At 45.4% G+C, this 22,437-nt stretch overlaps 1 protein-coding gene and 1 pseudogene across 1 annotated transcript in view; one reads left to right on the top strand and one right to left on the bottom strand.

The window, feature by feature from the left end:
* The window catches only part of LOC122457047 (claw keratin-like), a 19,368-nt gene extending 6,225 nt beyond the window's left edge, over positions 1-13,143 (bottom strand). The window contains exons 1-2 of the mRNA XM_043499845.1: positions 12,774-13,143; positions 1,078-1,087 (exon numbers count right to left, since the gene is read on the bottom strand). Of these exons, the coding sequence (XP_043355780.1) occupies positions 1,078-1,087; positions 12,774-13,143 (380 nt within the window). The remainder of the gene's footprint in view (positions 1-1,077; positions 1,088-12,773) is intronic.
* LOC122457046 lies at positions 1,073-22,437 on the top strand (annotated as a pseudogene).

Here is a 22,437-nt window from a genome sequence, read left to right as displayed (position 1 = left end):
CATCTCTTCAGTGAACTGGGTAAGTCCAATTCCACTCAATCGCTTTCGAACTCTAGAGATCTAAGATAGTAGGGGCTATTTTAATATAAGGCTGAATCTTCCATTTACTCACTGTGATATTTATTGGGGATCAGGGTGTTCTTCCATAATGATCTTGTGTAGTGATTCAGTTACAGGAGCTGGTGGATATATGATTTAAAGCTAATAGGTGGATTTGGGGAGCAACATATGCAGTTGGGAAACATATTTTCTATTAATTGGAAATAGATTTAGGGCACTGAAATCTTTTCAGTAACTTTAGAAACTCATTTAGCCATTTTTCACTTAGCCATATTAGGAAGAAACTTTCCAGAAAGGACCAGTTCAGTGGTCTTTTATTTTCACCTGAAGCAACTGTTACTCCTCACTATTGGAGACTGGAGAATGGATTAAGCTGACAAGTGGTGAGATACAGTCTAGCATTTCCTATGTTCTCCTGAGCAGAAATACCCATTGACGGTGCTTCTCCTGAGATGGTGTAATTTAGTGTCGCTGAACCTGAACCCCTTTTTCCCCAGCTGAGGAACTTGTCCTTAGTGATTTGTTTGGAGAAAAGTAAAGTTTTCTGTTCATTCATCAGCAAGTATTGTTGACTCACAAGCTTTGGAAACTCAAAGAACTATACTGTGAGACCAGACTCAACTGGTTTGAATGCAGAGGTTAAATCCTCAAATGAAAGCAAGTGATTACCATGATCCCAGCCATGTTATCTTTGAGAAATGTCTAAAATGGACACAGACTCTCAGATGTCCGGCACAGAAATAGTGACATTATTCCAATCAGTGTTTTTCAGATAAAGCCATTGAGAGGGGCTGAAGGGGGTCGGTTGGTAGGGAAGTTTAGTGCGAGTGGACAAGAGGTGTAGAAAGGTGTATAGGAAGAAATACATGGCCGTGAACACAGGGTCTAAGGCCCCTCTTTCTTTCTCTCTTGAGCCACACTGAGCTTTGAAGCCTTTCTTCCACAAGCCCTTGTACCTTCTCTTTACTCTAGTCCTTGTTGTGTGTTTCAGGTTTACCTCCTTCCCTGAAAGATGACTTTCTCCAGCCTGTGCTATCCAGACTGTGGGGTGACCCGACCCAGTCCAGTCACTGGCAGCTGCAACGAGCCGTGCGTTAGGCAGTGCCCTGACTCCGAAGTGCTGATCAGACCCTCACCGGTTGTCGTGACCCTCCCGGGACCAATTCTCAGCAATTTCCCTCAGCACAGTGGAGTGGGAGCCATAGGAGCACCTGTGGTCGGACCTGGTTTTGGGGGCTCATTGGGTCATGGGGGATTGTACGGCTATGGAGGCCATTATGGAGGATTGTATGGTTTAGGGGGATACGGTGATTACGGTAGCCATTACGGTTATGGGGGATTAGGCGGTTACCTGGGCGGTTATGGTTATGAGGGATTATGTGGTTCCGGGGTATCTCGCCATAGATACCTCAGTGGAAGCTGTGGGCCATGCTAAAACCAGCAGCAATATTTGTTGAAGAAAGAACAACCAGGAACTGAACAGCAAGATCCAGATTCACCCCTGACCTTTCTGGCATGGCTTTCAGAAGTGCTGTGTAAACATGGCTCCTATTGCGCTCAGTGGGAGCTGTGTGTGCTCAGCACCTGGGTTTGATAACAATGCTGTATTTCTAATGTTATGCTTCTAAAGACTCTTCTGCCAATGCTTTCCCAGCCATGTGCTGATCCTCTTAGTCACATGTGGACTTATTCTGAGTTACACGCAGGCTGTTTACACTAACTCTGCAGTTTAAAGGAAATAGGGGCCTTAAGATAGGCATCAAGTACATTTATTATCATTTTAAGTCCCCTGAGAGTGGGAAAAGTAGACTTTGCTGTGAAGGAGAATTAGACCCCGACTGTTCTATCCTTCCCATCAATATGTATCTTTAGCATCTCGCTTTGACCTTCTCTGCACAGATGTTTAATTAACATGCTGCATAGTCCTCTGCTTCTGTTTTGCTTTGTCTCACGTCCCACCGACTGGGGTAATAAAAGGAACTGAGAATGGTTACAATGGGGACTTTTCATCCACCTCTGCAGCTGCAACAAGAAAAAAGCAGATCTTTTGTGAAATACATCCCATTGAGGTGGGTGATCAGTCGAAGCCTTTCTTGAAAAACTGAAAATGCGTTCTTTCTGCTCTAGTGTTTTTCCTGTAGCTGTGTATTGCAAATGTCACTCGCATTAAAAACTCTGATGCATCGTAATATCCGTCTTCTGGTTTTCCTTGTTCCTCCCTCCTTCTTTAAACATTGCCCTGGACACAATTCATCCCTGAAGAGCCAGCAGCATTAGGCACTTCTCAAGAGGTGACTTTTTGAAGACCTGGAGTGATAGGAGAAAAAGAATGTCTGAGGAACAAGGGAGGGCGGGGGAATAATCATGGGGAAATAGTTTTACTTTGTGTAATGACCCATCTACTCCCAGTCTTTATTGGGTTACCAAAAGAAACTACACCATTTGCTCAAGAAACTCCCTGAAAAAGCACAAGAACAAATCCGCACAGACACACCCCTGGAACCCCGACCTGGGGTATTCTATCTGCTACTGAAGATCCATAAACCTGGAAATCCTGGACGTCCCATCATCTCAGCCATTGGCACCCTGACAGCAGGATTGTCTGGCTATGTAGACTCCCTCCTCAGGCCCTACGTTACCAGCACTCCCAGCTATCTTCAAGACACCACTGACTTCCTGAGGAAACTACAATCCATCGGTGATCTTCCTGAAAACACCCTCCTGGCCACTATGGATGTAGAAGCCTCTACACCAACCTTCTACACAAAGATGGACTACAAGCCATCAGGAACAGTATCCCCAATAATATCACGGCAAACCTGGTGGCTGAACGTTGTGACTTTGTCCTCATCCATAGCTATTTCACATTTGGGGAAAATGTATACCTTCAAATCAGCATCCGATGAAGTGAGCTGTAGCTCACAAAAGCTTATGCTCAAATAAATTTGTTAGTCTCTAAGGTGTCACAAGTTTTCTTTTTCTTTTTGCGAATACAGACTAACATGGCTGCTACTCTGAAACCTTCAAATCAGTGGCACTGCCATGGGTACTCACATGGCCCCACAGTATGCCAACATTTTTATGGCTGACTTAGAACATCGCTTACTCAGCTCTCATCCCATAATACCCCTACTTTACTTATGCTATACTGATGACATCTTCATTATCTGGACCCATTTGCTCCAACCCCTCAGACAGAGACAAACACCAAGAAGATCTCTATCAAGCGTTCTTACAACTACAATACCCACCTGCTGTTGTGAAGAAACATAATCATGGTAAGATTATCCCCCTATGGATGTATTTAACTAACACTCACCCAGAGTCCTTGCAGTATTTTGCAGCCTAGCTGTGCTCTGTTTTTTACGAGGGAAACCACGCTATCAGCTTGTCTCCTCAGTGAAGGGTGTGGGGGGTAACCTCTGACCCCCAGGGATGCTCCAGTGCTCTATGGTCTTTACTCATAAACAGGTTTCAGAGTAGCAGCCGTGTTAGTCTGTATCCGCAAAAAGAAAAGGAGGACTTGTGGCACCTTAGAGACTAACAAATTTATTAGAGCATAAGCTTTCGTGAGCTACAACTCACTTCATTGGATGCATTCAGTGGAAAATACAGTGGGGAGATTTATATACACAGAGAACATGAAACAATGAGTGTTACCATACACACTGTAACGAGAATGATCAGGTAAGGTGAGCTATTAGCAGCAGGAGAGTGGAGTGGGAAAAACCTTTTGGAGTGATAATCAAGGTGGGCCATTTTCAGCAGTTGACAAGAATGTCTGAGGAACAAAAGGGGGCGGGGGGAATAAACATGGGGAAATAGATAACTGGCTCTGTGGATGAGGGGAAAGCAGTGAATGTGATATATCTTGACTTCCGCAAAGCTTTTCATACGGTCTCCCACAGTATTCTTGCCAGCAAGTTAAAAAAGTATGGATTGGATGAATGGACTATAAGGTGGATAAAAAGTTGGCTAGATTGTCGGGCTCAACAGGTAGTGATCAGTGGCTCGATGTCTAATTGGCAGCCAGTATCAAGTGGAGTGCCTCAGGGGTCATCCTGCATCCGGTTTTGGTCAACATATTATTAATGATCTGGATGATAGGATGGATTGCACCCTCAGCAAGTTTGCATATGACACTGCAGGTAGGGATAGGGTCCAGAGTAACTGAGACAAATTCCAGGATTGAGTCAAAGGAATTCTGAAGAGGTTCAACAAGGACAAGTGCAGAGTCCTGCACTTGGGACGGAAGAATCCCATGAACCACTAGAGGCTGGGGTCCGAATGGGTTTGCAGAAAGATTTAATGGAATTTTAAAATCTATGCTAAGAACTTACATCACCTGGCATGAGGCTGATTGGGACATTTTAGTTCATTATTTGCTCAATGCGGACAGAAGTGTTTCCCAAATCTGCTGGCTTTTGCCCCCTTTGATCTCCTGTATGGGAAGCAGGCTAGGGGAGCCTTGGATTTGATTGGAGGCTCTGGGAAGGGTCGTGCTGAGGAAAGAGGGCAGCTTGTAGGAGAGTACGTCACTCGTTTTAAGGAGAATTTACAGGTAATGAGGAATTGAGTGCGACAGACCCTTGGAAAAAGTCATTGAACTCAGCACGTTTGGTTTGATGGGCATACTGGAGAAAGGTCAGTTGACACGCTGATTTGGCGTTAGTGCTGATTCCAGTGAGGGAAAACAAAAGGCAGGATTATAGGAAGGAGCGTTTGAGGGGATTGAAGGGGTGAATGTCATCACAGAAGATGTAAGGAAGCCCAGCAGCAGGGGAATGGTGCAACCCGTGCATATGACTAGACTAAAACTTACTCTGAAAAGAAGAGGGCAGCAAATTTAATTTGTTGTGCTGGTGAAGAAACCTTGGATTTGGTCAGGGAGAGCAGGGCAGAGAATCCCCTAGAAAGCACTGGGTTCAGGGCGGGTTAAAATCCCCCCCTAAAGCAGGAAACACCGGCCCTTTCAAAGCACCACAAAGAAGTATTTTCCTCGCCAGGTTTAATGGCCAAGATTGCACACTCCATCCAAAGCCACAGAGGAAAAAATGTACTAGAGGGATGCCCTGGAGCACAGCGCTGTAGGAATAAGATATGGAAATTGTCCACATTAAAGGCCAAGAGAATGTGGTGAGCTATTAGCAGCAGGAGAGTGGAGTGGGAAAAAACTTTTGAAGTGATAATCAAGGTGGGCCATTTCCAGCAGGTGACAAGAATGTCTGAGGAACAGTGGGAGGGCGGGGGAATAAACATGGGGAAATAGTTTTACTTTGTGTAATGACCCTTCCACTCCCAGTCTTTATTGGGTTACCAAAAGAAACTACACCATTTGCTCAAGAAACTCGCTGAAAAAGCACAAAAGAACAAATCCGCACAGACACACCCCTGGAACCCCGACCTGGGGTATTCTATCTGCTACCCAAGATCTGTAAACCAGGAAATCCTGGACGCCCCATCATCTCAGCCATTGGCACCCTGACAGCAGGATTGTCTGGCTATGTAGACTCCCTCCTCAGGTCCTACGTTACCAGCACCCCCAGCTATCTTCGAGACACCACTGACTTCCTGAGGAAACTACAATCCATCAGTGATCTTCCTGAAAACACCCTCCTGGCCACTATGGATGTAGAAGCCTCTACACCAACCTTCTACACAGAGATGGACTACAAGCTGTCAGGAACAGTATCCCCGATAATGTCACGGCAAACCTGGTGGCTGAACTTTGTGACTTTGTCCTCACCCATAACTATTTCACAATTTGGGGACAATGTATACCTTCAAATCAGCGGCACTGCTATGGGTATCCGCATGGCCCCACAGTATGCCAACATTTTTATGGCTGACTTAGAACATCGCTTCCTCAGCTCTCATCCCCTAATACCCCTACTTTACTTGCGCTATACTGATGACATCTTCATCATCTGGACCCATGGAAAAGAAGCCCTTGAGGAATTCCACCATGATTTCAACAATTTCCATCCCACCATCAACCTCAGCCTGGACCAGTCCACACAAGAGATCCACTTCCTGGACACTACGGTGCTAATAAGCGATGGTCACATAAACACCACCCTATACCCAAAACCTACTGACCACTATGCCTACCCACATGCCTCCAGCTTTCATCCAGACCACACCACACGATTCATTGTATACAGCCAAGCTCTACGATACAACCGCATTTGCTCCAACCTCTCAGACAGAGACAAACACCTACAAGATCTCTATCAAGCATTCTTACAACTACAATACCCACCTGCTGAAGTGAAGAAACAGATTGACAGAGCCAGAAGATTACCCAGAAGTTACCTTCTACAGGACTAGCCCAACAAAGAAAATAAGAGAACGCCACTAGCCATCACCTTCAGCCCCCAACTAAAACCTCTCCAATGCATCATCAAGGATCTACAAACTATCCTGAAGGACGACCCATCACTCTCACAGATCTTGGGAGACAGGCCAGTCCTTGCTTACAGACAGCCCCCCAATCTGAAGCAAATACTAACCAGCAACCACACACCACACAACAGAACCACTAACCCAGGAACCTATCCTTGCAACAAAGCCCGTTGCCAACTGTGTCCACATATCTATTCAGGGGACACCATCATAGGGCCTAATCACATCAGCCACACTATCAGAGGCTTGTTCACCTGCACATCTACCAATGTGATATTTGCCATCATGTGCCAGAAATGCCCCTCTGCCATGTACATTGGCCAAACTGGACAGTCTCTACATAAAAGAATAAATGGACACAAATCAGACGTCAAGAATTATAACATTCAAAAACGAGTGGAGAACACTTCAGTCTCTTTGGTCACTCAATTACAGACCTAAAAGTGGCAACTCTTCAACAAAAAAACTTCAGAAACAGACTCCAACGAGAGACTGCTGAATTGGAATTAATTTGCAAACTGGATACAATTAACTTAGGCTTGAATAGAGACTGGGAGTGGATGGGTCATTACACAAAGTAAAACTATTTCCTCATGTTTATTCCCCTCCCCCCCCCACTGTTCCTCAGATGTTCTTGTCAACTGCTGGAAATGGCCAACCTTGATTATCACTACAAAAAGGTTTTTCCCACTCCACTCTCCTGCTGCTAATAGCTCACTTTACTTGATCACTCTCGTTACAGTATGTATGGTAACACTCATTGTTTCATGTTCTCTGTGTATATAAATCTCCCCACTGTATTTTTCACTGAATGCATCCAATGAAGTGAGCTGTAGCTCACGAAAGTTTATGCTCAAATAAATTTGTTAGTCTCTAAGGTGCCACAAGTCCTCCTTTTCTTTTTGCGGATACAGACTAACACGGCTGCTACTCTGAAGCCTGTTTATGAGTAAAGACCATGGAGCGTTGGAGCATCCCTGGGGGACAGAGGTTACCCCCCACACCCTTCACCGAGGAGACAAGCTGATAGCGTGGCTTCCCTCATAAAAAACAGAGCACAGATAGGCTGCAAAACACTGCAAGGACTCTGGGTGAGTGTTAGTTAAATATGTTCAGGTTTTACAATGCGGGTTCTGCTTTTAATTGATATGTAACCATTTGTTTCCAGTATTCCTATTTGCTATGATTTGACTCTCTTTGTTGAATAAACTCTGCTTCTTTTCACTCTAAACATGCCAAAGAGCTTTGTGTGAGGCGGTCCCGTGATCTCAGGTGGAGCTGGGGTTTTCCTTCAGGAGCAGTGAAACATGCGAGTGTCCAGTGAAGCAGGGCTGGGTGCTTTAGGGAGCCCCTCGGAGGGCTCCAGGGTTGAGGTGGGCCTGTTGCTAACCGGCAGAGGGACAGCGAAGCCTGTTTAGGCTATAATGGGAGGACTTGTATTGCCCATGGCAGAGGAGGTAGGGAGCTGACCCATGGCCAAGTACAGTCTTAGCTTCCCTACATTAGTGTATGCTGTACTCAGTTCTGGTGTCCGCACTTCAAAAAAGATGTTGAAAAATTGGAGAAGGTTCAGAAAAGAGCCAGGAAAAGGATCTGAGCTCTGGACAACCTGTCTTATAGGGAGAGACTAAGGAAATTCGTTCACTTTAATTTATCTGAGGGTAGGTTAAGAGGGATTTGACTATGGTCTTCAAGTACTCACATGGGGAAGAGATTTCTGATTGCCTAGTTCTTTAAGCTGGCAGACAAAAGCAAAACCTGCTGGCAGACAAATTCAGACTAAAAATAAGATGCCATGTTTTCACAGTGAGGGTAATTAACCAATGGACCTGCTGAGCTAGGGAAGTGGTGAGTGAAGCCTGGATGCCTTTCTAAAGGATATGCACTAGCTCAATCAGGAGTTCTGGGCATGATGCAAAAACGACTGCATGAGGTTCCCTAGCATGTGTAAGTTGGGAGATCAGGCTGGATCATGAGAATGGTCCCTTCTGGCCTTAATATCTATGAATCTATGGGAGTGGTGAATTCTCTCCCAGGGAAAGGGTGGGAGTTCGCTCACTTGTGATATTTACAACTTAGACTGAAACAACGCTCCAGACAGAGCTGTCTGCTCTCTAACATCTGGGCCTATGTAACCCCACCACCTAGTGAGCCAGAGTAGGTCCTCCCTCCCCAGAACTCCCCAGGGTAGTTTGTGCCTCACCCGGTGTTTGTTCTTGTGTTTAATTTCCCTACAGAAATAGGGATGTTGTTATCATAACCACATCTGGATATATACACATACTGTCTGTAATGAACTAGTTAGAGTGTGTGTGTGTGTGTGCGTGCGTGTGTGTGTGTGAGATACAGACCATAGAGAGAGTACTGCCCTGTAATGGACAGAATCAGAACGGCACAACGATGTGTGGTGAGCCCTAGAAAGAGGACGGTTACTGGGAAGTCTCCTGTGGCTCAAGTTTGCAGAGGAAAGAGCTGCAGGATGTTATGTGCACATCAGACCATGTGGAGGTAAGAACAAACTGACTGTCAAAAACAGAGGAAAAATATTAAATCAATTGAAGGAGTCGTCTAAATTTGGTCTGTAACTAATTAGACCTTCAGGAACAAAGGGCCTCTCAAGCCCTCCAGACAATCTAAAAAGCTGTCTAAAACCACTCACGACTCAGGGATCTTCTAACCATTTTCACTTATTTTCCTGTGTGAACTAAAAAAATCCTGTTCCACTCATTCTCTCCCTAACCATTCAGACGATGTGCTAGGGATCCTTTTAATTTAGGACTGAATCTTGCACAGACACTCTGTGATTCTTAACAATGGGAAGGGTTTGGGGTTTTCAATTGTTTTTCCATTATCGAGTTGCAGGCATTGGTTTCTTCATGCTTCAGAAATCAATGCTTGGATTGTCAGAGCAAGACATGCATTAGGGACAGTAGTTCCTATTGAGTTTAGTTGGAACTTGGGCCTTCAGATCCCTTAGGGAGCTCTGAAAAATCTTACCACCTATTTTTAATTCAGGATTTTGGAAGAAACTCCCTAAGTTTCCTCTATAAAGGACTAATTTATTGTTCCTCTGCTTTCTTCTGAAGGTGCTGGTGAGTGACACTCACTGAGACAGGATACTGCCTTAGATGGGCCACTCGTCTCTTCCAGCCTGGCAACTGCTACCTTCTCATACACTGGAGTAATTCTAGGGCTAGATCCTCGTCTGGCCTAATTTAGTGTAGCTCCAGCAAAGCCAGTGGAGCAGTGCAGATTTACACTGGGGGAGGAGGTGGGGGTTTTATTTTGTTTCTATCTAAAAATTCCACCTTTGTTATTTCCTCAGCAAGTGCTGGTGACTCGCTGAGGTTTGCAAACCAAAGCCCCGCCTTGTGATGCTGGACTGAACTCGTTTGCCAGTAGATGTTACAGCCTAACAAGGAAACGATCACTGTTAATGCTATCCCAGTCATGTTCTATGTGACATTTTTTTAAATGGACTAGAAATCCCAAGCTTTGATAAATGAATGGGGGTGGGTGTAGCTCCCTTTTATGGACACCCAGCTAGCAAGTAGCTGTAACATCCCTCTTAGAAGCTGTTCTCTAATGGCTCTACCTGGAAAGGGTTAAATGTCTCACTGTCTTGCATAGGTAAAGGGAAGTGAGTGGGCACCTGGCCAAAAGAGCCAATGGGAAGGCTAGAACTTTTTAAAATTGAAACAAGACTCCCCTTTTCTCCATCTGTTGTTCATCTCGGGGAGAGGCAGGCAGGAGGCAATTATGCTGTGAGAAGCTTGGGCCAGGTATGAAATATCATCAGTATCTTATCTAGAAACTATTCATCTAGAACCCCAGATATGTAATTAGATCAGGAAATGTCTAGGAAGAGGAGATTAGGTTTTTCCCTTTTCTTTCTTTTTGGCTTTTGGATTCCTCTGTGCTAATCTCAGGTGCTTTTGTTTTGCTTGTAACCTTTAAGGTGGACCTCAAGAACATAATAGTATTTTTGTTTCTTAAGAGGTTTGTGCATATGTTGTTTAATTAGCTGGTGTCAACAGCTGAATTCCTTGTTTTTGTTTTTTTTCTCAGCTCTTCCCAGGAGGGGAGTGAAAAGGCTTGAGGGTATCCCACAGAAAGGAATTCCCAAGTGCGCCTTCCTGGGTAGTCAAAGTGGTTTTGCGCTTGTATGGTGGCAGCATCTACCCATCCAAGGTCAGAGAAAAACTGAAACCTTGGGAGTTTAATACAAGCCAGGAGTGGCCAGTATTAATTTTTAGAGTCCTTGCGGGCCCCCAACTTCTGTACTCATAGTGCCAGAGTGGGGACTCAGCCTTCACAGTCAGTATGCACAACTTTCCTCGGGGTATCCATGCTGTTACTTATCACCTTATTATCTTCTGGGTGTCTGCAAATTGATTCCTTAATTATTTGCTCCATTGTCTTTCATGACTCCTGCATCTGACTGTGGTGTAGTGTAGTTTGTCTATAAGGGCAGAACTGAGGTAGGCAGAACTATGGCAGTCAGTTGTGTTTGCAACATCCTTGTGAACTCAACTTTTGGTCATGTCATTTTACCAAGGAGTGGACCTTGCTGTTGGTCAGTAGATGAACACATGCGGACAAAGAGTCAGAGGAAGTTTTAGTTGTGCAATGAAATCCAAAATGTCCATGTGAAGCTGAACTACATTTGTCCCATTGCCCTTAATCTTGCCAGCTCATTTCCAGCATTGCAAAGTGAGTGCAAAGTTGGTATCAAGGAGCAGAGCTGGTTGAATGTACCCCTCTCACTAGGTTGTCATCCAAGATGGATGCTACATGCTACATGTCACTGGAGGGCCCATCAGAAGAGAAGAGAAGAATGTCCTGGAAAAAGGAGAATTATTCTAAAAAAGGGCTGCTGACTCCATAATGATGTTTCAGCAGAGTCTCTATTGGAGACTTTATCATTCAAAATGCTCTCAAATGACATGCCAGAGATTCATTGGTTTAAATATGCATACTTAGCACCTGAAGGAGTAATAGTGATGGAAATGAATTTTGATTAGGTCTGAGGACTCCAGATAAACCATCCATAACAAATGGTCAGGTTAGTAAAGTTTTCCCAGCGTTTGTCTGCATGAATAATGCCTGCTGAAACACACAAAAACTGGGGAAGAAAGCTCCGTAGAACAGGGAGGGTGATTTGTGGAGTGCACATTGGGAAGAGCTTTTTACTGAAGAGCCAGACTTTCAAAGTGCAGGAAAGGCATCCTGTTCTGAAAGTTGCTCTGCCATTCTAGGCGTTTGGGGTAGAGTTAACTTTCCTTTGTTAAAACAGGTAATGGAAGTTGGAGCTCCACGCTGGTACAGAAGCCCCACATAATGCTGTAAACTACTTCAAGGGCTGAATTCTCCTATCACTCCAGGGCTTCAAAAAGTCACCTCTTGAGAAGTGCCTGATGCTGCTGGCTCTTCAGGGATGAATTGTGTCCAGGGCAATGTTTAAAGAAGGAGAGAGGAACAAGGAGAACCAGAAGACGTATATTATGTTCTGTTAGAGTCTTTAATGCGAGTAACATTTGCAATACACATGGACAGCAAAAATACTAGAGCAGAAAGAACGCATTTTCAGTTTTTCAAGAAAAGCTGCAACCGATCACCCACCTCAATGGGACGTATTTCACACAAGATCTGCTTTTTTGTTGTTGCAGCTGCAGAAGTGAATGAACAAGTCCCCATTGCAACCATTTTCAGTTCCTTTTACTACCCCAGTCGGTGGGACGTGAGACAAAGTAAAACAGAAGCAGAGGACTATGCAGCTTGTTAATTAAACATCTGTGCAGAGAAGGTCAAAGTGAGATGCTAAAGATACATATTGATGGGAAGGATAGAACAGACAGGTCTAATTCTCCTTCACAGCAAGGTCTATTTTTCCCACTCTCAAGGGACTTAAAATGATAATAAATGTAACTGATGCCTGTCTTAAGGCCCCTATTTCCTTTAAACTGCAGAGTTAGTGTAAACAGCCTGCGTGTAATTCAGAATGAGTCCACTTGTGAATAAGAGGATTAGCACATGGCTGGGAAAGCCTTGGCAGAAAGAGTCATAAAGTGTAACATTAGAAATGCAGCATGGTTATCAGACCCAGGTACTGAGCACACACAGCTCCCACTGAGCTCAGCTGGAGCCATGTTTACACAGCACTTCTGAAAGCCATGCCCAAAAGGTCAGGGGTGAATCTGGATCTTGCTGTTTAGTTCCTGGTTCTTCCTTCTTCCACGAATATCCCTAGTGGCTTTAGCATGGCCCACAGCCTCCACTGAGGTATCTATGGTGAGATACCCCGGAACCACATACTCCCCCATGACCATAACCACCCAGGTAACCGCCTAATCCTCCATAACCATAACAGCCACCGTAACCACCGTATCCCCCTAAACCATACAATCCTCCATAAGGGTCTACATAGCCGTACAATCCCTCATGACCCAATGAGCCCCCAAAACCGGGTCCGACCACAGGTGCTCCTATGGCTCCCACTCCACTGTGCTGAGGGAAATTGCTGAGACTTGGTCCCGGGAGGGTCACAACAACCGGTGAGGGTCTGATCAGCACTTCGGAGTCAGGGCACTGCCTAACGCACGGCTCGTTGCAGCTGCCAGTGACTGGACTGGGTCGGGCCACCCCACAGTCTGGATAGCACAGGCTGGAAAACGTCATGTTTCTGGAATGGAGGTAAAGCTGAAACACACAACCGGGATTAATGTAAAGAGAAGATACAAGGGCTGGTGGAAGAAAGGCTTCAAAGCTCAGTGCAGCCCAAGAGAGAAAGAGGGAGTGGTCTTAGTCCCTATGTTCATGGCCATGTATTTCTTCCTATATCCTCTCTCTACAACTCTTGTCCACTCACACTAAACTTCCCTACCAACTGACCCCCTTCAACCTCTCTCAATGGCTTTATATGAAAAACAGCGACTGGAATAAGTGTCACCATTTCCATGCTGGACACCTGGGAGTCTGTGTCCATTTTAGACATTTCTCAAAGATAACATGGCTGAGATCATGGGAATTCATTTCAGGATTTAACCTCTGCATGCAAACCAGTTGAGTCTGGTATCACAATGTAGTTCTTTGAGTTTCCAAAGCTTGTGAGTCAACAGTACTTGCTGATGAATACAAAGAAACCTTTACTTTTCTCCAAACAAATCACTAAGGACAAGCTTCTCAGCTGGGGTTCAAGTCCACTGACTTTCATGGAGCGACACTAAATTACATCATCTGAGGAGAAGCACCTTCAATGGGTATTTCTCCTGAGAAGAATACAAGAATTGCTAGACTGTATCTAACCACTTGTCAGCTTAATCCATTCTTCTGTCTCCAATAGTGAGGAGTAACAGCTGTAAGTAAAGTAAAAGACCACTGAATTGGTCCTTTCTGGACTAACCTGGGAAAGTTTCTTCCTAATATGGCTAAGTGCAAAATGGCTAAATGAGTTTCTAAAGTTACTGAAAAGATTTCAGTGCCCTAAATCTATTTCCAATTAATAGAAAATATGTTTCCCAATTGCATATGTTGCTCCCAAAATCCCCCAAATCATGAATCCACCAGCTCATGTAACTGAATCACTACACAAGATAATTATGCAAGAAAACCCTGATCCCTAATAAATATCACAGTGAGTCAATGCAAGATTCAATCTTACATTAAAATAGCCCCTACTATTACATCTCTAGAGTTCAGTAGCGACTGAGTGGAATTGGACTTACCCAGTTCACCGAGGAGATGAAGTCCGGAGAAGTGTTTAGAAGAGCCCTTAGTGAGTGCTTTTATACAGTTCCTAGGACTGCCTGAAGGATGTGCGATGCTGTTTGTGGAGGCGGTCCTAATTAGTTACCAAACTAACTTGATTGCCTTGCAAAATCCTCCTTTGGATGAAGCTGTTTTCCTCAGGGGTTGTGATTATTAGGTTAATCTGAGCCTCAGAGGGTGTGACATGCACGTTGCACTCTTCATCTTTCTTTCATCTTCAAATGGTATGGGCCAAATGCATTCCTCATGCCATTCTGTCAACTTTATTGGTGCTTCAATGAGAATGAATGCTAAGGTGATTCTGAGCAGCATCTAATCTTCAATATTGGAACATCTAATCCCAGTAAAAAGTTACTACTATTATAATAATACACCTCTTTGGCTGTATAAAACTTGATAAGTGTTTGTGAAGTGCTTTGAAATCCTTAGATCAGAGGAAGCTTCAGACAATCCACCCTTTGTGTTACAATTATACCTGTTTGCCATGGGGGGAAACGGAGGCACATTCAGATGAATGTGAGACACGGAGTGATTGGCAGAGTCAGAAACTAGCTCCAATATATGGAACTGCTCATGCCAAACACTAACCTGTATCTTCTGAACTCCACTGGATACTTACCATTCATGGCCTCCAAATAAATCACTAACCTGAGAGTAACTTTTAGAGAACCTAATACTGGATTTTTGTTTTCTTTTGTTTTGATGGCTTTTGGGGGGAACTTTTGGATGAAACATCTTCTGATCTAAGTGTGAACAATGATCAACCATTGGGAGTCTTGCCAAGCACATTAATTCCCTGTATCTGAAGGTTTAGCCTCAGAGGTAGGTTTTTACACTTTGGCAGACTTACATTGTCTTGTCCCCAAATTTTTCCCATTTGAATTCTGTACTGAGATTTTAATTCCTACTCTGCACATGAACAAGCTTGAAATGTCCACACTTGTAATTCCTTTGGACCATTGTTATCTTCATTCATAAAGAAGGCAATGTTGAAGAGATATACCAATCTGTACCTCTTTACACAAACCTGAAGGAATTCATTACCATTGGGTTACTCTGACCCATTGGAGAGATGTGTTTCCGAGAAAGTAATATAGCGCACACAGTGCACCTGGTGACTTCAGCCCAAAGGATGCTATGACGTAAAGCAAGTTTTTGGTGCTTGAATTATATATTGAGATTTCCAGTGTTACCGCACTCATGGAAAAGATTGAAATTGACAGCCTTGTAATTCCTGTGGCAAAGTTTTATCCTCACATATAAGGACAGTGAAAGGGAATCACAACATTAGCCAGCTCTTTATTCTTGATGCTTAGATCCAAGGATGCAAACATTTTGTAACTGGACATGTTCCTAGCCTTGTCTGGTAACACAGTGTAACAGGGAACTTTACAAGTCAGCCTGTGGCCAGAGCTAGAAGTGGGCATTTTAGGACTCTGGCTGAGCAAGCATATCTGTGCCCTTTACCTGTTTTATTTAGGTCATTTGAGTTAGGCTATTGTAGACTGATGGGAATTAAGGTTAAGCTTTGGTCATGGTTAATTTTAGGAAAAGTCAGGGACAGGTCTCGGGCAATGAACAAAGACTCACAGAAACCCGTGAAAAAATGAGGAAGGGGTTTGGGGTGTTACAGCAGCCACTGCTGCTGTGTCTCAGGGGTCCTCCAGGTGCCCACTGTGGCTGGGAGATCCGGGGTACTCCTGACACCCGTGGCAACTTAGAGCGGTGGAGGGCCCCTCCCGCCCTCAGTAGGAGCTCCGGGTCTCACAGCTGGGAGCTGAGAGGTCCCCTTGCTACCAAGGACAGCTGAGAGCTCTGGTCCCTGCACCCTTTGGCTGAAACAGAAAGTGTCACGGAGGTCTCTGGAAGTCATGGATTCCTTAATGATAATGTATTTATTTTTGTGTATTAGTACAGTACATAGAGAATAAAAACTACTGTACGATTCGGTTAGGTGCCACATTACCTTTCACACAATCCTTTAACATCCCTATAGTGTCCTCCTATATAACCTTTAAGTAAATTCATTCATAGGTACTGGACAAAAAGCATGGACTGAATAGAATCATAATCGAAATACCGGGACTGCAACGATTTTATGGCATGAAACATATTCAGAAAGACATAAAATTGCTTTTCTGATTATAAAAAACTAATCGAGGTGATTGGTTTCCCATCGCCCCTCAGTGAGACTCTGGCTAGAATAAATAGCTACCTCTCTCAATGACACAATGCAGAACAAAAGAGACTCAGAAGTAAGTAAAGAATGAATTTACTGCAGAGGTGGATTATCTAGCAATTAAATTACCTACACACACTTTCTCTGCCCTTTTTATGAGGAGTACAGGCATTTTGCGCGGGTAGGTTGTAAGATTTCTGGGCTTTGCCTTTTGCATTGTGATTTTATGTTTCTAAGAAAAGTATGGATTATTGTTTGCTCCATTGTACAACATTCTGGTTGGCTTCTACCTGATCATTACCCCTGCTGAATCCTGCCAAGCGGATTGCGATTACGCCCCTTTCAAGCTGAAGGATTTCAGCAGCATGGCGGAAGCTATGTTGTGACAGCTGAGAAGAGGCGTCCTGTATCTTGGCTGGGGGTTAGACTAGGTGAGCCTTACGGTGCCTTCTAACCCCCTGGGTCGATGACCTTTGACTTCTGCCCAGGTGAGGCCTGTCCCAGCAAAATGTGGAGACAGAAGAAGGTACCTGGATGTGGTGATTGTGAAATGGGATTGTGCTGTGCTTCAATGTGTGCCAATGCCCTGGTCATGGTGGCGAGATGGACCCAGAGAAGGGTGTGAGGAACAGACTGGCTGGGTCACAGCCCTGAATGCGACAAGCACAGGTCACAGTGGACATGCGTCTTTGCCAGTGGATACCCCGCCAGCCACCCCAATGCAGCTCTGCACCCACTGGTCTCTTCACCTGGACAGTCAATGGCTTGTATTTTTAGCTGACTTGGCACAAGTGAAAATTGTCCCGAGTCCAAAATTAGAGGCCTTTTAAAAGAGAAGCCCGGGTGTGCCCGGCATCGTGGGCTAGGCAGTGCTGCAGGTGTCAGCTCCCTGGCGTGTGAGTGCACCTTGCTGGCCAGGTAATGGAGCGTGGTCCCAGTAAATCGCAGGGAGGCTCCTTATCCTGTTCTCTGTAAGAAGGATCGAATCACGCTGGGGCAGCAACAAGGAAGGGCAGGTCCCAGTCACAGGGACACACAGCTAAAGGAGGGAGCTGGGCGTGTTGACTAAAACACTCCCTGCTGAGTCCTGACTTCAGACTTTGACTCCCTCAGGGAACAGATGGCCAGGATCCCCTGGGGGACTAACATGAAAGGGAAGGGAGTCCAGGAGAGCTGGCTGTATTTCAAGGAATCCCTGTTGAGGTTACAGGGACAAACCATCCCGATGAGTCGAAAGAATAGTAAATATGGCAGGCGACCAGCTTGGCTTAATGGTGAAATCTTAGCGGATCTTAAACATAAAAAAGAAGCTTACAAGAAGTGGAAGGTTGGACATATGACCAGGGAAGAGTATAAAAATATTGCTCGGGCATGTAGGAAAGATATCAGGAGGGCCAAATCGCACCTGGAGCTGCAGCTAGCAAGAGATGTCAAGAGTAACAAGAAGGGTTTCTTCAGGTATGTTGGCAACAAGAAGAAAGCCAAGGAAAGTGTGGGCCCCTTACTGAATGAGGGAGGCAAGCTAGTGACAGAGGATGTGGAAAAAGCTAATGTACTCAATGCTTTTTTTGCCTCTGTTTTCACTAACAAGGTCAGCTCCCAGACTGCTGTGCTGGGCATCACAAAATGGGGAAGAGATGGCCAGCCCTCTGTAGAGATAGAGGTGGTTAGGGACTATTTAGAAAAGCTGGACGTGCACAAGTCCATGGGGCCGGACGAATTGCATCCGAGAGTGCTGAGGGAATTGGCGGCTGTGATTGCAGAGCCCTTGGCCATTATCTTTGAAAACTCGTGGCGAACGGGGGAAGTCCCGGATGACTGGAAAAAGGCTAATGTAGTGCCCATCTTTAAAAAAGGGAAGAAGGAGAATCCTGGGAACTACAGGCCGGTCAGCCTCACCTCAGTCCCTGGAAAAATCATGGAGCAGGTCCTCAAAGAATCAATCCTGAAACACTTAGAGGAGAGGAAAGTGATCAGGAACAGTCAGCATGGATTCACCAAGGGAAGGTCATGCCTGACTAATCTAATCGCCTTTTATGATGAGATTACTGGTTCTGTGGATGAAGGGAAAGCAGTGGATGTATTGTTTCTTGACTTTCGCAAAGCTTTTGACACGGTCTCCCACAGCATTCTTGTCAGCAAGTTAAGGAAGTATGGGCTGGATGAATGCACTATAAGGTGGGTAGAAAGCTGGCTAGATTGTCGGGCTCAACGGGTAGTGATCAATGGCTCCATGTCTAGTTGGCAGCCGGTGTCAAGTGGAGTGCCCCAGGGGTCGGTCCTGGGGCCCGTTTTGTTCAATATCTTCATAAATGATCTGGAGGATGGTGTGGATTGCACTCTCAGCAAATTTGCGGATGATACTAAACTGGGAGAAGTGGTAGATACGCTGGAGGGGAGGGATAGGATACAGAAGGACCTAGACAAATTGGAAGATTGGGCCAAAAGAAATCTAATGAGGTTCAATAAGGATAAGTGCAGGGTCCTGCACTTAGGATGGAAGAATCCAATGCACCGCTACAGACTAGGGACCGAATGGCTCGGCAGCAGTTCTGCGGAAAAGGACCTAGGGGTGACAGTGGACGAGAAGCTGGATATGAGTCAGCAGTGTGCCCTTGTTGCCAAGAAGGCCAATGGCATTTTGGGATGTATAAGTAGGGGCATAGCGAGCAGATCGAGGGACGTGATCGTTCCCCTCTATTCGACACTGGTGAGGCCTCATCTGGAGTACTGTGTCCAGTTTTGGGCCCCACACTACAAGAAGGATGTGGATAAATTGGAAAGAGTACAGCGAAGGGCAACAAAAATGATTAGGGGTCTAGAGCACATGACTTATGAAGAGAGGCTGAGGGAGCTGGGATTGTTTAGTCTGCAGAAGAGAAGAATGAGGGGGGATTTGATAGCTGCTTTCAACTACCTGAAAGGGGGTTTCAAAGAGGATGGCTCTAGACTGTTCTCAATGGTAGCAGATGACAGAACGAGGAGTAATGGTCTCAAGTTGCAATGGGGGAGGTTTAGATTGGATATTAGGAAAAACTTTTTCACTAAGAGGGTGGTGAAACACTGGAATGCGTTACCTAGGGAGGTGGTAGAATCTCCTTCCTTAGAGGTTTTTAAGGTCAGGCTTGACAAAGCCCTGGCTAGGATGATTTAACTGGGACTTGGTCCTGCTTTGAGCAGGGGGTTGGACTAGATGACCTTCTGGGGTCCCTTCCAACCCTGATATTCTATGATTCTATGATTCTGACTAAAACACTGCCTGTGCCGGGCTTTGCCCTCGGCCACCCTCTAGCAGCCCTCAGCTCTGAGCTGAATCCTGGCTCCTCCCTCCTCCTCCTTGGCCCCCTTCTGCCCCTGACTCCAGCTCTCTGATCCCCCTGCCCCCATGCAGTCAGTTACTGCCCCCAGCTCAGACCCTGCCCATCCCCCCCAGTTTGCCCCCTTTAACCATTTTAATCACCAGCCAGCGCAGCAGCGTCAGGAGATGTTACTGAGCAATGAGCACGCTCACTAGGATCCCAGCAGCGCTCAGCACCCGGTCTACCGGCTGCCCCATTAGCGTCCTAATGCCGGGAAGCCTGCAATTGCCTGGGGCCCTGGGTATGTGATCCTGTGGGCAGGGGAGGGTCTGAGCCCCCTGGCCTCCGTCTGGATGCTGCTGGCCCAGTCCTGCAGCTGGGAGGTCACTACACTTGGCCTGCTTCCTTTTAGTCTCCGCCATGCCCCCCCTTGACCCATGAGCAAACCAGATCTAGGCAGCCCTTTGAGACGGCATTGGTAATCCAAGTGGAGGTCCAATGTTAGGACAAGTATTATTCACCACAGGGTAAGATTCACCCATGGACAGAGGGCCATCACAAAGGCCCATGCTCCACTTAAGACCCTGTTAAGACCAGTTTGAAAGTTTAAAATTGGACTAAAGATGTTCATTGCCATCATACCATCCCCCAGCCCAATTGTGAATTTCAGACGTAAGGTCTTGACAAGAAACACGCTGGAGGCAATGGAATGATTCCCAGTAACTTAAAAGGGAATTGGATCTGGCCCATTGAGAATGTAGAAAAATGGCTCCCTCCTTCCTGGCAGGTTTAGAATGAACTGCCCCATGCCCCTAACCACGACCACGAATTAAAAGGAATGAACTGGATTCCTTTCATGACACCCACTTGTGCTACTGATACTGCTCAGAATCACCTTGACATTCATTGTCATGGAAGCACCAATGAAGTCGATGGAATGACATGAACACATTTGGCCCATACCATTTGAAGATGAAAGAAAGATGAAGAGTGCAACCTGCATGTCACACCCTCTGAGGCTCAGATTAACCTAATAATCACAACCCCTGAGGAAAACAGCTGCATCCAAAGGAGGATTGTGCAAGGCAATCAAATTTTTTTGGTAACTAATTAGGACCGCCTCCACAAAGGGCATTGCAGATCCTCCAGGCAGTCCTAGGAACTGTATAAAAGTGATCACCACTCAGGGCTCTTCTAAACACTTCTCCGGACTTCATCGCCTCGGTGAACTGGGTAAATCCAATTCCACTCAATCGCTTTCGAACTCTTGAGATCTAAGATAGTAGGGGCTATTTTAATATAAGGCTGAATCTTCCATTTACTCACTGTGATATTTATTAGGGATCAGGGTGTTCTTCCATAATGATCTTGTGTAGTGATTCAGTTACAGGAGCTGGTGGATATATGATTTAAAGCTAATAGGTGGATTTGGGGAGCAACATATGCAGTTGGGAAACATATTTTCTATTAATTGGAAATAGATTTAGGGCACTGAAATCTTTTCAGTAACTTTAGAAACTCATTTAGCCATTTTGCACTTAGCCATATTAGGAAGAAACTTTCCCAGGTTAGTCCAGAAAGGACCAATTCAGTGGTCTTTTACTTTCTTCTCAAGCAGCTGTTACTCCTCGCTATTGGAGACAGAAGATTGGATTAAGCTGACAAGTGGTTAGATACAGTCTAGCAATTCTTGTATTCTTCTCAGGAGAAATACCCATTGAAGATGCTTCTTCTCAGATGATGTAATTTAGTGTCGCTCCATGAAAGTCAGTGGACTTGAATCCCAGCTGAGAAGCTTGTCCTTAGTGATTTGTTTGGAGAAAAGTAAAGGTTTCTTTGTATTCATCAGCAAGTACTGTTGACTCACAAGCTTTGGAAACTCAAAGTACTACATTGTGATACCAGACTCAACTGGTTTGCATGCAGAGGTTAAATCCTGAAATGAAAGCAAGTGATTACCATGATCCCAGCCATGTTCTCTTTGAGAAATGTCTAAAATGGACACAGACTCCCAGATGTCCAGTGTAGAAATAGTGACACTTATTCCAGTTGGTGTTTTTCATATAAAGCCCTTGAGAGAGGTTGAAGGGGGTCGGCTGGTAGGGAAGTTTAGTGTGAGTGGACAAGAGTTGTAGAGAGAGGATATAGGAAGAAATACATGGCCATGAACACAGGGTCTAAGGCCCCCCTTTCTTTCTCTCTTGAGCCACACTGAACTTTGAAGCCTTTCTTCCACCAGCCCTCGTACCTTCTCTTAACTCTAGTCCCTGGTGTGTGTTTCAGGTTTACCTCCTTCCCTGAAAGATGACTTTCTCCAGCCTGTGCTATCCAGACTGTGGGGTGGCCCGACCCAGTCCAGTCACTGGCAGCTGCAACGAGCCGTGCGTTAGGCAGTGCCCTGACTCTGAAGTGCTGATCAGACCCTCACCGGTTGTCGTGACCCTCCCGGGACCAATTCTCAGCAATTTCCCTCAGCACAGTGGAGTGGGAGCCATAGGAGCACCTGTGGTCGGACCCGGTTTTGGGCGCTCATTGGGTCATGGGGGATTGTACGGCTATGGAGGCCCTTATGGAGGATTGTATGGTTTAGGGGGATACAGTGGTTATGGTGGCCGTTATGGTTATGGGGGATTAGGCGGTTACCTGGGCGGTTATGGTTATGAGGGATTATGTGGTTCCGGGGTATCTCGCCATAGATACCTCAGTGGAAGCTGTGGGCCATGCTAA

Source organism: Dermochelys coriacea, chromosome 1, assembly GCF_009764565.3.
Source record: "Dermochelys coriacea isolate rDerCor1 chromosome 1, rDerCor1.pri.v4, whole genome shotgun sequence".
Taxonomy (NCBI): domain Eukaryota; kingdom Metazoa; phylum Chordata; order Testudines; family Dermochelyidae; genus Dermochelys; species Dermochelys coriacea.
The sequence above is the reverse complement of the archived record's forward strand: the minus strand, read 5'-3'. Positions and strand labels throughout refer to the sequence as shown.